General features: G+C 33.1%; 2 protein-coding genes across 2 annotated transcripts; both read left to right on the plus strand.

Annotated features, from left to right (window-relative positions):
- Positions 1–4,163: 4,163 nt before the first annotated feature.
- Positions 4,164–8,180, plus strand: LOC109804030 (uncharacterized). Its single transcript, XM_020365769.3, has 2 exons — positions 4,164–6,971; positions 7,565–8,180. Exons 1-2 carry the CDS (start codon positions 4,349–4,351, stop codon positions 7,951–7,953), a joined length of 3,012 nt encoding a protein of 1,003 aa, XP_020221358.2. The 5' UTR covers positions 4,164–4,348; the 3' UTR covers positions 7,954–8,180.
- A 4,265-nt stretch (positions 8,181–12,445) lies between these two features.
- On the plus strand, positions 12,446–15,232 carry LOC109803915 (S-adenosyl-L-methionine-dependent methyltransferases superfamily protein). The gene is made up of 5 exons (XM_020365593.3): positions 12,446–12,759; positions 13,323–13,465; positions 14,003–14,187; positions 14,791–14,904; positions 14,993–15,232. The coding sequence occupies exons 1-5, from the start codon at positions 12,511–12,513 to the stop codon at positions 15,118–15,120; spliced, it is 819 nt and encodes a 272-aa protein (XP_020221182.1). The 5' UTR covers positions 12,446–12,510; the 3' UTR covers positions 15,121–15,232.
- Positions 15,233–16,092: the final 860 nt, after the last annotated feature.

A 16,092-nucleotide genomic window follows, 5' to 3' on the forward strand; every position in this document is an offset into this window, starting at 1 on the left:
ATATCTTGCAAGACAGCATGGTGGTACAGTCGCAATTTCTTCTATTTCAAATCTTGACTAGATTCATTTATGGCATATGAGGTTAGGCCATATGAGTGAGCATGGAATGAATGAGCTTAGCAAGGGAGGCTTGCTCGGTGAATAAAGAACTAGGAAGCTAGGTTTTTGTGAGCATTGTGTTTATGAAAAATAATGCTTAGTTTTGAAGTTCATAGAATGCAAGGGACTCTAGATTATATCCATTTAGACATGTGGGATCCGTCAAGTGTTCCTTCTCACGATGGACCAAGATACATGTTAACTTGCATTGATGATTATTCATGGAAAGTTTGGATTTATGTCTTGAAACAAAAGAGTGATGTATTCCTCAAGTTCAAGCATTAGAAATATCTAGTGGAGAAGTAGACTAAGAAGAAGGTCAAACAACTCAGGGCAGATAATGGGTTGAAATTTTTCAATAGGGAGTTCAATTAGTTCTACGCAAATGAAGGAATAACTCGTCATAGAATTGTGAGACACACACCACAACAAAATGGTGTCATAGGACGAATGAAAAGAACATTGCTTGAGAGAGCTCGCTACACACTCTCAAATGCAAGTTTGCCTAAGAAATTTTGGGCAAAGGTAGTCAATACTACATGTTATTTGGTGAATGGGTCTCCTTCAACAATCATTGAATGCAAGACTTCAAAAGAAATGTGGTCAGGCTCTACAACAAATTATTCAATTTTTCATGTATTTAGGTGTCTATATTATGCTCATGTTAATGAAGGAAAATTGGAACTAAGAACTAAGAAACGCATATCTTTGGGTTATCAAGATGATGTAAAAAGGTACATGTTATGGGGTCCTTAAGAATCAAAACTCATGATTATTAGAGATGTGACCTTTGATGAGATAATCATGCTTAACTCAAGACCACATGAGGACCATGATAGTAAACTTGAATTTCATGGTGCTAGCAAAAAGGTGGAGCTTGAAACTGAAGCTCTTAAACAAAATCATAGGAGACACAAGATGAAGTCATAATAATAAAGTCTTAGTATATATTGACTAAAGATAGGCCAAGAAGATAAATTAGAACACCTCAAAGGTATGGCGATTTTGTCGCTTTTGCACTTAGTATGACAAAAAATATTGATGAGCCAGAACCTAGTTTATTCCATGAGACAATTAATTGTGATGAAGCGTCGCAATGGATTGATGCCATGAAAGAAGACATTGAATTCTTCCATAAGAATTAGACTTAGGAACTTGTTGATAAACCAACTAATCAAAATATTGCAGGTTGCAAGTGGATATTCAAGAAGAAAGATGTAATAAGGTTCAAAGCGAGACTTGTTGCAAAATGATTTACACAAAGAGAAGGTGTTGGCTTTAATGAAGTTTTTTTTCCTTATTGTGAAGCATAGTTCTATTCAAGTGCTTCAAGACTAATCTTGTTCACAATACTATGACTATTACTAACTTGATAAGTCTTCATATAAAGTTGTTGGAGTTTAAATGTGAATATGAGTCTCACATCGAATAAATTTAGACATGTTAAGTTACTTGATAAGTGAGAAAAATTTATCAACCTAATGTCTTAAGATTTTGAGTTAAGATGTAGTGTCAAACTCACTTATGTGGTTTATCCATTACCCATTGTGTAAACTGTGAAGTGTTCCCCAGTGTTTAAACCTCGACTTTGACTTAACAATAATATTAGAGTCAATGGTTCAACTAAGTGATCGACTCAGATGAGTATTAAACAATGAAGTTAGTTGTAGACGCTAAATAGTGAATTAACATAGGATCTAAGAGTGAGATCATCTCTTGTATTGAAAGTCTTTCTAAAGACAGTGCAAGTAGACCATCATTGAATACCCTAGACAAAAAAGACCTTCGCTTAAAGGAGAACATGATTACCATGTAGAAGAGACTCACACTTGAGGAGGGTGTTGAAGTTAAGTGTGAATAAGTTTTTCACATAGGATAGAGTTAGACATGTTTAGTAGTACAATATATAAGTAAGAAAGATCTACCAACCTAATAATGTTTTCAGGTTTTTGAGTTATGATGTGATGTCAAATTCACTTATGTGATTTACTCACTACCTAGTGATGAAGTGCTCCCTGATATCTAACTTACCAACCAAAAAAAAGTGAAAATTGAATATAAACTTCTTATTAAATAAATCATCTCCACAATATATGAATGTAAAATATTTAATCATTACATTAACTCGTGGATGACTTTGTCTATATTATTTGTTTATAGTTATTTTTAAGTATTTTGTTAATAATATTATTTAATTTGACAATATATTTTTAAAACTTTCAAATTAAACATCTAATTTCCAAATATATTCAATCCAGCATGTATAACTTGTTTTTGATGGAATTTATCTATTTTAAAAATAAAATGATACGATTTCATATTCAAAATGAAAATTGAACCAATTGGTATTAACAAATTTTCATTCGTTGTTTATGATTGGGTTTCAGGCTGTAGATTATTTGGAATTATTCCATGACTTTATAATTCAGTATGATAAAAGAGTAAAGATTTGGTAACTGTTTATTTACGGCAACAAAATATTTATATTCTCGTCTCTCATTCTCTTCATTACATGAAATCAAATCATTCGTCAGATTCTAGAAGCTAACAATTTCGTCACGCAATCAAATTCCAAAGCCCAAAAGAATATTGTAATAATAATAATAATACAAAAAATTCTATGTTCTTTAGTACCTAGAATATCATCTTATTATGATAATTACAAAGGGTAAATTATATTTACACTTTTTTGATATTTAACAAATTTTATTTAATAATTTTTAATTTTATATAAACACCTATTACCTTAAAAATAATATAATATTACATATTTTTAATACATATTTTTGTTAATTTTTTTGTAGTTATAAAAATTGAAAAATTAAAATAATATAAAACATACAAACAGAAATATTAAACAGCAAATGTATGGATTAATTAATATGAACTTATTTTAATTTAAATAACAATATCATATTTAAATCCTAAATATACGATTTTGTTTATAGTTGGAAAATAAATGTTGCTTTCTTATAATAATCTTATTTAACCTCAACGTGATTTAATTTTAAAAAAATTGTAAAGTGCGAGGGAAATTTTACTTAAAAAATTATTTTAAATATATTATTTAATATTAGTAAAATTTAATTGAAAACACAAATTTGTATGGGTCTCATTTATTATTTATTGATTTTTTTAATATATATATATATTTTTTTTATTTTGACTAAAATAATAAAGAATAAATTTAAAAATCAATATTAATTGACATTTATGCCTCTTAATTACATAATTCAAAATTCAAATCTTAATGTTATACATGAAATAAATTATACAGAGTGAAATATATATTTTTTTATAACTCCCATAAAAATTTGTACTTAAATGATTTAGCATGAATAAAAAATAATATATTCAAAGGAATGTGTAAAAAGTGCATTTGTAGCTCTGGTCTTTAATAATAATAATAAATAATATAATGAAGTGACACACGAACTATTAGTGGTGGATTTGGTTCAAAGTTTTGTGCGTGCGGAAGCTAACCAAGGTTTATTAATGAGAATATTGACAAATTGAAGCTAATATCGTAAGCAAGGAAAATCCATATACTAAGTTATTAAAAGAAGAAATACTGTTTTTTTTTTCTTCACAGAATACGAAATTGTTATTGAGTTGAGTTGACCAAATTTTATAATTATTGGTTTGTGTTTCACTCACGGCCCTTATAATTAAGGTCACTATCCAAAGATGTTCTTCCTATTCTGACTTCATATATAATTATGTCACACAGGAAACTTTTGACCCCAAACTTTGTTATTACGCAGAAGCTTCTTAAATTTTCTATTATTAAACAAATTTAAGTTTATCCTTAAGTTAATCCTTTACACCATTCAAAATATAGAAAACTGTATATAATTATGAAAAAAAATGTAAGTACAGTTTATTAGTTATTGTTGATATTCTGATAAATTTAATGTTTCACTTCAATATTATGAAATTATATTTAATACAGATCTACTAAAACTTTGAAGCTAATCAGAGAGACCACACATAATAATCTACCAAACTTTTATCTTATTGAGTATCTATATATATTAGATTTCAGATACAGTACCGTTTGAATAGTCTGAACGCAAGCCAACCATTTTCGACTTTTTGGTGTAAACATTCGTAATTCAATGTACCAGTGCTGACCAAAATCATCCTTCTCATGTGTCATTGCAACACACACAACACACCTTATCATACAAACAAAGAAAACCAGAAAAAAAGAACTTGTTCTCTCTCTCTCTCACACACGCTCATCTAGATGACAATATCAATAATTCAACCATGTATGAAACTTCCATATTACCTCTTTCTTGTTCTGTTCTTCTTCCTTGGCCTCACAGCCTCACAAGCTCAGTTGTATGATCAAGAACATGAAGTTTTGTTGAACATAAAGCAATACCTTAAGAACCCTTCATTCCTCTCTCACTGGACTTCAACTTCCTCTCACTGTACTTGGCCAGAGATCACATGCACCAATGCCTCAGTCACTTCCCTCACCCTCTCCAATCTCAATATCACCCTCACAATACCACCCTTCATCTGTGACCTCACCAACCTCACACACCTTGACTTCAGCTTCAACCTCATCCCTGGTGGCTTCCCCACACCCCTCTACAATTGTTCCAAGTTGGAGTACCTAGACTTGTCCAGGAACAACTTTGATGGCATGGTTCCACATGATATTGACAAATTGGGGGCCAATTTGCAATATCTCAACCTCAGTTCCACCAACTTTGCTGGTGGTGTTCCACCTAGTGTTGGAAAGTTAAAGCAATTGAGAGAGCTTAAGCTTCAGTATTGCCTGTTGAATGGCACTGTTGCTGCTGAGATTGATGATTTGTCCAACCTAGAGTACTTGGACTTGTCCTCCAACTTCATGTTTCCTGAATGGAAGATGCCATGGAACTTGACCAAGTTTAACAAATTGAAGGTGCTTTATCTGTATAGCACCAAATTGGTTGGGGAAATTCCTGAGAGAATTGGGGATATGGTGGCTTTGGAGAAGGTGGATATGTCAAAAAATGGCTTAACTGGTGGAATTCCAATTGGTTTGTTCAAGCTGAAGAATCTTACCACACTGTATCTCTATGCAAATAGTCTTTCTGGGGAAATACCAAGTGTGGTTGAGGCATTGAACCTGGTCAACCTTGATCTTGCAAGGAACAATCTCACAGGGAAAATACCTGATGGTTTTGGAAAGCTGCAACAGTTGTCATGGTTGAGTTTGTCTTTGAATAGCTTGTCAGGTGTGATACCAGAAAGCCTAGGGAATCTTCCAGCTCTCAAGGATTTTCGTGTGTTTTTCAACAAGTTATCAGGTACTCTTCCTACTGATTTTGGCCGTTACTCAAAGCTTCAAACCTTTTTGACTGCATCTAACAATCTTACTGGGAAGTTACCCGAGAACTTGTGCTATAATGGGCTGTTACTTAACTTGTCTGTTTATGATAACAACCTGAGTGGTGAGTTGCCAGAATCACTAGGAAATTGCAGTGGTTTAATGGATCTGAAAATTCACAATAATGAGTTTTCTGGTAACATTCCCAGTGGTATTTGGACATTTCTCAATTTGTCGAATTTCATGGTGAGCCATAATAAGTTCACTGGTGAGCTTCCTGAAAGGCTATCTTGGAATGTTTCAAGGTTTGAGATAGGTTACAATCAGTTTTCTGGTGGAATTCCAAGAGTGTCATTATGGCCTAATTTGGTAGTGCTTGATGCCAGTAAGAACAACTTTAATGGAAGTATTCCACAAGAGCTAACATCTCTTTCTAGGTTAACAACCTTGTTGCTTGATCAGAACCAACTCACTGGGCCACTTCCATCAGACATAATATCATGGAAATCCTTAGTAACTCTAAATTTAAGCCAAAACCAACTCTCTGGACAAATCCCAAATGCAATTGGTCAATTACCTGTCCTTAGTCAACTTGATCTATCAGAAAACGAATTCTCTGGCCAAGTTCCTTATCTACCTCCCAGACTCACCAATTTAAATTTGTCTTTTAATGACTTCACGGGGAGGATTCCAAGGGAATATGACAATTCAGTGTATGCTAGTAGCTTTTTGGGAAATTCTGGCCTTTGTGCTGATACCCCAACACTGAACCTTACCTTGTGCAATTCTGGCCTTCAAAGAAAAAGCAATGGTTCATCTTGGTCTATTGGTTTGATCATAACCTTGGTGGTAGTGGCCTTGTTACTGGCCCTTTTGGCATCAGTCTTGTTCATTAGATTTCACAGAAAAAGAAAGCATGCATTGGACAACTCATGGAAGCTCATTTCCTTTCAGAGGCTGAACTTCACAGAATCAAGCATTGTCTCATCAATGACTGAACAGAACATTATTGGAAGTGGTGGATATGGTACAGTATACCGCGTTGATGTTGATGATTTTGGCTGTGTTGCTGTGAAAAGGATTAGGAACAACAGAAATTTAGACCAGAAGCTTGAGAGCTCTTTCCGTGCAGAAGTTAGAATACTTGGCAATATTCGGCATACCAACATTGTGAGGTTGATGTGTTGTATCTCTAATGAAGATTCTATGCTACTTGTGTATGAGTATATGGAAAATCACAGCCTAGATAAGTGGCTGCACAAGAACGTTAAGCCATTGGCTGTGTCTGGTGCAGTCAATAAAGTGGCCCTTGATTGGCCAAAGAGGTTGAAAATAGCCATTGGGGTTGCTCAAGGTTTGAGCTACATGCACCATGATTGTTCACCACCTGTTGTTCATAGAGATGTTAAAACAAGCAACATCCTTTTGGATGCTCAATTCAATGCAAAAGTTGCTGATTTTGGACTAGCAAGGATGTTAATCAAGCCAGGGGAACTTAACACCATGTCATCTGTGATTGGCTCATTTGGCTATATTGCTCCAGGTGAGTGACAGACATACTAATCTTTTTGTTTCCTAAATCCTAACTAACAAATATATTGCTTTTGCTTAGTTAAATTATGTGTCTCCTTTTGAGTAAACCTTCATTTTAGTCTCTAATATTGTCATATTTAGTTATTTAGTTGAAGATTTTACTTGGTTTTCACTTTAGTCTTTCACTTTGGATGATTTGGCTGCTCTAAAGTGAAAAGATGCACCTTACAAAATAAAACGCATTCAAAATCATTGATTAGAAATTCAACCGTTGAGAATTGTGATACAATAAAATACAACTATAATACTCTAAAATTAACTGCAATATCCATTGCTGATTTCTATTTAATAGTTATCAACTTATTATTGCACTTTGTTTTCAAAAGTGCATTTTCCACTTTAGATGAGTCAAATCCTAGAATGAAATGAGGACTAAAATGAATGACTTTTTTTGCAAAGTATGACTAAATTGAAGGTATTGTAAAGTCAGAAGCTAGAGTGATCACACTTGTAATCTTTTGCACAAAATAGAGGTTTACTTTGTTGTTTTTCCATAACCATACAAGTTTATTCTCAATGTAACTTTTCATATTTGATATGCAGAATATGTTCAAACAACAAGAGTTAGTGAAAAGATTGATGTGTTTAGCTTTGGGGTAGTCCTATTGGAACTGACAACAGGAAAAGAAGCAAATTATGGAGACCAACACTCATCTCTTTCAGAGTGGGCTTGGCGTCACATTCTCATTGGAAGCAATGTTGAAGAATTGCTAGACAAAGATATCAAGGAAGCCATTAACTTAGATGAAATGTGCACTGTTTTCAAACTTGGGGTCATGTGCACTGCAACACTTCCTGCTACTAGGCCTTCCATGAAGGAGGCACTACAAATATTGCTCACATTAGGTGAACCATATCCTTATGGAGACAAGAATTTTAGCCACTACTATGATGCTATTCCCCTTCTTAAGAATTCAAAAGGGGAACACTAGGTTGGATGTTGGTGATATGTAACAATGATAGTGACTAACCAACTGGATTCCAGAGGATGCCATGTTTGTGAAAATTCTAGTACATAGGATTTTAGGATGGGGAACAGGTTCAGCAATTTGAGGCAATGATTTTTATGGAATAGATTTAGCGCATGTTTGTATCAAATTTTTGATAAGTATTTATTGAAGGAGAAAATAAGAAAGAAAATAAACAAAGTTGAAATTAATTTATGGGTATTTTTGGATAACTTTTTCAAGAAATACTTTTAGAGATAAAATAAAAAAGAAAAAATGAAATTTTTTTTTCATAAATTTAAATTAATTTATGTATAAGTTAATTTGTAAAAATGTTTTCTTATTAGCTTTTTTAAAATCTTATTTATAACTCATGTATAAACTAGTTTTAACTTATAAAAAAAATTATTACATTTTTTTTAATATTTTTTCTCCTAAAAATGCTTTTGGAAAGAGATTTATTTAAACATGTCCTATATCAAAAATGAAATTTGTTTCAATGAACAATAGTTGGTGACAGCCAAATTTAGTTTTGCAAGGTTGAAACTATGTGCGATGTAGATATATACCATTAAATAAAGAGGAATATAACTTCATTTCTGCAATAAGATTAGTTGTTTATATTGATTTCTAGCTGGTAATAGCCTTTACGACCTAAGTGCTTTGACTCTGAATGCTGGGATAGTTGCAAACTTGGAAACAACTCAAAATCATAATAAACTAGCCAATATCTACTTAGTGGGGTGGATGAACTTCAACATCTTTAGGAAAAAATATATATTTTTTAATTCAAGCTAAACCTTTCGCTCCGAGTATGAAAATGTATTTAGATTATTATTTTTACTTCAATCAATTTGTAATTTAAGATACTTTGAGAAAGAGATGTTTTTATTAAAAATTAAAATAATTTGAAATACATGGTAAATATGTTTGGGTTGAATCATAAAAAGGTAAGAACAACCACTAACTTTAACATAATGATGAGAGGTTGAAAAAAAGTATGATAACTTAAGTTTGACTTTATTGTATGGAGAAAACTTGTAATTATCAACTAAATAGTAGGAAAGTGTTTATTCATAGAATGATAAAAGAGAAAAAAAAAATGTATTTCGTTTTGTTAGTACAATTATGTGAGTATTTGTGAAATTAATTTTTAAATGAAAAACTCCTCTTTCATATAAACTGTTCCCAAATTTTAAACTTTTGATATCACAACATTTTTTAGGTATGTAAACATGTGGAATGCAAATGAAGGTGTACTAACCAATGGACTCAACTCCTCAACTAGTCAACTTTAGGTATTGATGCTATTCTAGAAAGCATACTGTGAAAAATAAGAATTATCTAAATTTGTTGAGAAATAGATATGGAAAGAAAAGTCAAGTCAAAAGCTATAAATGAAAGGTTTTGACGTAAAGTCGTAGCAAAGAGCTTGAGTGTGTGGAAAGTAAAATAAAGAAAAACAAAGATGAATATAAAAGCTTGGCTTTATTGATTGTTAAATGCCTTATAGTAGTAATATGTATAAGCTTATGCTACAAGTTAATTTCAATCAAGTCTATCTATCACATTCTCGTAAGTTAGTATAAAGTTATTACATATCACACTAGATAATACACCAACAAACTTCACAATTAATTAGGCCTGATTATTGGTTGGTTATTGATGATTTCGGGTGAAAAAATTTAAAATCGATACAATTCGATCAATTTCTTGAGTCATTTCAATTTCTTGATTGGAAACTATTGTAAAATAAAAGGATTTGATAGATTTAGAAATTGGATTACATAAATTTTAAATATAACTTGTATATTACATATAATATATTTTTTATATATATAATATATTATAATAATATTTAATCTGTTACACAAAATGTAATAATAGTTAAAAAAATTACTAGAGTTAAAGATAAAATATATAAGATGTGTAGGCATGGCAACGGGGAAAGGCGGGGGCGGGTTTTACGTTCCCCGCTTCCGCTCTCGCAGATTTAAACCGCTCCCGCTCCTGTCCCGATACCCGCCGGGGTAAAATCTAGGTCTCCATATCCGTTCCCGGCATGGTTCGAGTTTTCCCGCCCCGTCCCCGTCCCCGTTCTTATTTTTTTTTTTCTTTTTTTCTTTTAAATAAATATGAAAAATTTTAAAAAAATAAAAAAAGTAAAATAATATAATTTTTTACATATAAATATTTCTAATTTTAGTTTATATATATATATACATAATTTTTTAATTATATTATTAAGCGGGGCGGGGGGCGGGGGCAGGGTGGGTATTAACATTCCCGTCCCCGATTTTATTAATCGGGGAAAACCCAAATCCGATAAACACGGATTTTCCTCGTCCAAATCGGGACAGGTTCGGGCGAGTACCCACGGAGACGGTTAAATTGTCATGCCTAAAGATGCTTTTGTTTTACCGTTACAAATAACTTAATCCAAAAGTAACATATTACTTACTTAATTTTTTTTATTGGAAAGTGGAAAAAATTCATTCAAGTAGTGTTAAATGATTTTTCAAATAGATATATAGAGTGTTAAGTTAAAATTTATCATTGTCATTATAATTATTAGTTGAGCCATGATATTTCATGTTTTTATATTTTATTTAATAAAATTATTTAAAAATTAATAATATTTATTAAATAAATGTATTGGGTTTGATTTTTAAATTTAAAATCTTAAATTTGAATTTTGTGAAGGTAAGGATAATTAATTTTTAAATTATTTTTTATTATTTAAAAATATAAAAGCAAAATCATAAAAAAAAAATGTAGACTAAATCAAATTTGTCTTTATCCATGTTATAAATTATAGATAAAAGATTAAAAAAAAAGGTTAAATACCTATTTTGGTCTCTTATAATCTTTTTTTGTTTCAATGTAGTTCCACTTTTATTTTTTGTCTCAATTTGGTCCCAAACTAATTAATTGGTTTCAATTTAGTCCCAAATTAATTAATTAATTTCAATGTAAGACTTTCCGTCCAAATTATTTAAACGGAGTTAACTTTTGGGCACGTGGATGCCACGTAGATGCATACGTGGATGCCACGTGGATGACAATTTTTTTTAAAACACTTGGACCCAGAACGGCCCGTTCTGAAACCGGAACGGGCCGTTCTGGTTGCACTTTTGGTGTGTTAATTTTGCATCCGGAACAGCCCATTCCAGATGCAAAATTAACACACCAAAAGTGCATCCAGAACGGCCCGTTCCGGTTTCAGAACGGCCCGTTCCGGTTTCATTTTTTATAAATATAAAATATTAATAATTTTATAAAATATATGATATTTGATATTTGAGAGATTAAAATTGTTCAATTAAAAATTGTGAGACTAAAATTATACAACTAAAATCTTTTAAGGACTGAAATTACTCAATTAAAATCTTAGATATCAAAATTGCATAATTATAATACTTGAGCGATCAAAAACACAATTAAGCAAAGAATATTCTATTCTCAGTTCCGTTCTGAAACCAGAACGGGCCGTTCTGTTTTCAGAACGGCCCGTTCTGCTGCACTGGTGGTGTGTTAATTTTCGCATCTGTAACGGCCCGTTTCAATTGCAAAATTAACACAAGAAAAGTGCAACCAGAACGGCCCGTTCTGGTTTCAGAACGGGCCATTCTAGGTCCAGGTGTTTTCAAAAAAAATGTCATCCACGTGGCATCCACGTATGCATCTACGTGACATCCACGTGCTCAAAAGTTAATTCCGTTTAAATAATTTGGACGGAAGTTTCACATTGAAACCAATTAATTAATTTGGGACTAAATTGAAACCAATTAATTAATTTGGGACCAAATTAAAACCAAAAATAAAAGTGGGACTACATTGAAACAAAAAAAGATTATAAGGGACCAAAATAGGGTTTTAGTAAAAAAAAAAAAATTGTTATCGGGCATTACTAGGGATGGCAACGGGGCGGGTCGGGTACGGGTTTTATGATACCCGTCCCCGTCCCCGCCACATAAATTCATCCCCGTACCCGTACCCGTACCCGCCGGGTATGTGGTTTTTATCCCCATCCCCGTCCCCGTCGGGTATCGGGTATACCCGTACCCGTAAAAAATTATTTTTTTTTTGCAAAAAAAATATATATAATATTTTAAAGTTATTTTTCTATTATATTATAATTATAATTAGATTATTTCTTTATCTCATATTTTAATCAAGAGATTTCTTAATAATTATACAATTAAAAATATTTCACATTATAATAAATAATTACATATAATAAAATGTTAAATTTTTTTAATATAATTAAATCGGGTACGGGTACGGGTACGGGTATGACACCATACCCGTACCCGTACCCGTACCCGGTTTAATTTATCGGGTTTTACCCGTACCCGTCCCCGTACCCGGTCAAACCGAGTATTCCCCGTCAAAATCGGGACGGGTTCAGGTATTACCCACGGGTACGGGTTTATTTGCCATCCCTAGGCATTACATCACAGAAACTAAAAGGGCATCTAAACCAAAAAGGCATAACATAAGAAAAGGCATTTGAATCTGAAGGACAGGTGACAAGTGAACATGGCCAACAACAATGAAGAGGAAGATGAAGGCGCGGCACCACGAATGGTGAAGTTGGGTTCGTACGGCGGTGAGGTTCGCTTGGTGGTTGATGGAGACGAATCTGCTGCGGAGGAGACCATGCTTCTTTGGGGTATTCAGCAACCCACATATTCCAAACCCAACGCCTTTGTTTCTCAATCTTCCTTGCAACTCTCGCTCGACTCATGTGGCCACCCTCTCTCCATTCTCCAATCACCTTCTTCCTTGGTATCACTGCTTTACTTCAACCTTTCATTTTTATCATGCTTTGGGTTATAACTCAACTTGGTCACCCATTTCGTAAAATTCCATGCTGGTGGTTGTTGTTGCTTAAAGTTAGAAGCTTGCATTGGCCCTTGTTGAGGGTCTGAATTTGGGGAAAATGAACATATGAACTTCACACCGAGTAATTATGAATATGTATAGTGTCTTGGATGATGTGCACTTGTTTTGTAGGAACAGAACTCAGATAAGAGAAGAAACAAACTTAACTTGGTGACCGACTTAGTTTAATTTTTGTTGTGCCTGTGCTCGTGCATGTTTTGGTGATTCAGAGATAGAGACGTGGTTTTGGTTGTTTTTATTTATTTTTGGTGATTTTAGGTGTTGTGATGAATCTGTTGATATGGATAATTCACATTAGTGCTCAAACAGCTGCTGCTTTAGCGTGTGGCTATTCTAATTGTTGATATCTAGTTTTAAGATTTGTTGGTGAAATGACCATTGTACCATGAATTGGCTATTGTTGAATTGAAGTTTACAGTTATGGCATTTTGGACTTTTGATTTAAGGGAACTCCTGGAGTGACTGGAGCAGTGATGTGGGACAGTGGAGTTGTATTGGGGAAGTTTCTGGAGCATTCTGTTGATTCAGGGATGCTTGTCCTTCAGGGCAAGAAAATTGTTGAATTGGGATCTGGCTGTGGATTAGTTGGGTAATTACAATTGCAAGTTCAGTCTTGTTGATCAATTCATGTCAAAAGGAGAATAATTCCTTCATTAGCTTTAGGCCTTTTCCACATGGATTTAATGAACTAGGAAAGTAGAGCTTTGAGCTTTTGCTTTTTTTTTTTTTTTTTTTACAACTAAGAGACAATTTGGGTAAAATTCTCAATAAGCCCTTATATTATAGGAGAAGAAAATGAGATGAACTAAGGAGAAGGTAAAATGAATCAAACTTCTCCCATGAGTTTAAATCAATTTATGCACCTTAACTTTTTGATAAGTCCTAATCTTGCTACTCCTTGAATTGTTGTGCATAAGATGATTTTATTTTATGAGAGGAGTTTGATAATGATTCATTTTGCCTCATTGATCCATCTTATTTTCTTTTCCTACAAGTGCTTGTCCAGAACTGAGAAATATATACAAATCCAAACTAGCTTCAAGTTGTCTAGCAAATGGTGGAGAATTATTTTTTAGCTAGTTCTTAATAATTATATAATCCACTTTTCTTATATTTTATTCCTTAGTTGCATTGCAGCTCTTTTAGGTGGTGAAGTCATTCTTACTGATCTGCCAGATAGGATGAGGCTATTGAAAAAGAACATCGAGACCAATATGAAACAAGTTTCTATACGGGGTTCCATAACTGCAACTGAACTCACATGGGGAGAAGATCCTGATGCAGAAATCATTTACCCCACACCGGATTATGGTAATAATTTTCCCTCAGCCCTTTCTCACATCTAACAAGTGACAAGGAGTAAACAAGATTCAACTACAGGCTCCAGAAAACTTATGACATGTCACAGTCATTTGTGTTGCCGTGAATTGTGATTACAGTTATCATTCTATTCATGGGTTTGTAGATAATTGTATCCGTATCTTCCATTGATTTGTATGCCCCTTTAAAAATTTGAATTTCATTTGTCTCATGATACTTTGCTAGCATTCCTTTTTATTTATTTTATTTTTTTTAATCTGAGATTCTTTGTTTGTGATGTGATCATTGCAAATATAACCATTTTTACAATATTAGAATTAGAATCATTAGATAATGTTGTTACAACTTATACCACCATTTGGATTTTGGATTCATAATAGATGTATAATTTTTTTGTTACAGATTAGCATCATAGGGTTCTTGTTAATGTTATGTATGCGTATAAAAACTGTCCATTTTGGTGTTTTGGGCTAATGACTAATTGAACGAGAAAGAGTGCCATAAGATGCCTTTTTTGTTTTCAACTAGTAATGTGAATTTGCTTATTGATTGATTTAATACCTGATTGGCTGATTTCTTGTTTTCACTTTTCAGTGCTAGGGTCTGATGTAGTATACAGTGAGAGGGCAGTTGTGGATCTGCTAGAGACACTTATGCAGCTCTCTGGACCTAATACAACAATATTTTTGGCTGGAGAACTCCGAAATGGTAAAGAATTCCATTCCTTTTTCTTCTTTTCTGGGAGATTGTGATCACAATTCATAACATAGTACTGAATAGTGTCTTCTGATTTCAGATGCCATTCTTGAGTACTTCTTAGAAGCTGCAATGAATAATTTCACTATTGGCCGTGTGGAGCAAACACTCTGGCACCCTGATTATTGCAGCAATCGTGTCGTTCTTTATGTTCTAGTAAAGAAATGATTGTTAAGAATAATGTTTAGCTATCTTGCGTAATGTTCTAATGCTGGTTACGTAATGTCCATATTTTGCATAAAGAATTTAACATGTTGACCACTATATTTTCTCTTTGTTAGCCCCCTAGTATTTTGTTACTTTCCATCCATGCGAGTTTGGTTTGGTTTGATGATTTCCAAACAAAAGTTTGCGATTTTGTGACATTTTAATATGATGAAATGCTGAAGATTTTGTTTGGTAGTCTCCTAGTCGTGGTTCTTAGCTGGAAAATGGAATTGGAACAGTGGTTTCCTTTACCAAGACTTATTTAGCTAGTATTAAAGCCATTTTAGGATACGTTTGAAATATGAATCCAAATGAAAATTTTCATGGGACCATGGTGGTATAAATTATAACATTATCTAATAATTCTAATCTTGTAGAAAAGTTTATGTTTGCAATGATCACTAAAACAAAGAATCTCAGATTAAATTTTTTTTTAAAAAAAAAGGTATTAAAAAGGAATGCTAGCAAAGTATCTTGTCACAAAATTCAAATATTTAACAAGGCATACAAAATTACAAATCAACCGAAGTAAAAGTTACAATCAACTACAAATCTATGATTAGAATAATAGTTGTTGGGATGCAAGTAAAGTCTTACATCGTTCAAACAAGAGGATGGTCATGAGTTTATATACACACAATTATTTTCATTGGTTGAGAGACCTTTTAGGGGATGTCCAAAAGCAAATCCGTGAGGGCTTGAGCCCAAAGCGGACAATATCTCACTAATATGAGGACATGTGTATATGTGTGGTAACTCCCTCTTAGTGCACAATAAATTGTATCAGAGCTTTGGTTGAGTTTGAGAAAAATGGTGATGGCTAAGATGGAAATCGAGAAGTTCTCATGCTTAGATGATTTCAGTCTTTGGCGGGTAATGGTTCATCAAGGCTTGGGTGCTGCATTGTTGGATGAAGCCATCAAGAAGGTGGAG

This window comes from Cajanus cajan, chromosome 1, assembly GCF_000230855.2.
Source record: "Cajanus cajan strain Asha chromosome 1, NIPB_CcT2T_4, whole genome shotgun sequence".
Classification (NCBI taxonomy): domain Eukaryota; kingdom Viridiplantae; phylum Streptophyta; class Magnoliopsida; order Fabales; family Fabaceae; genus Cajanus; species Cajanus cajan.

Coding starts and splice junctions, on each gene's coding strand:
- LOC109804030 (XM_020365769.3), top strand. CDS start 4,349: ATGACAATATCAATAATTCAACCATGTATGAAACTTCCATATTACCTC. Junction 6,972..7,564: donor ATTTGGCTATATTGCTCCAG/GTGAGTGACAGA, acceptor TTTGATATGCAG/AATATGTTCAAACAACAAGA.
- LOC109803915 (XM_020365593.3), top strand. CDS start 12,511: ATGGCCAACAACAATGAAGAGGAAGATGAAGGCGCGGCACCACGAATG. Junction 14,188..14,790: donor TTACCCCACACCGGATTATG/GTAATAATTTTC, acceptor TTCACTTTTCAG/TGCTAGGGTCTGATGTAGTA. Junction 14,905..14,992: donor GGCTGGAGAACTCCGAAATG/GTAAAGAATTCC, acceptor TTCTGATTTCAG/ATGCCATTCTTGAGTACTTC.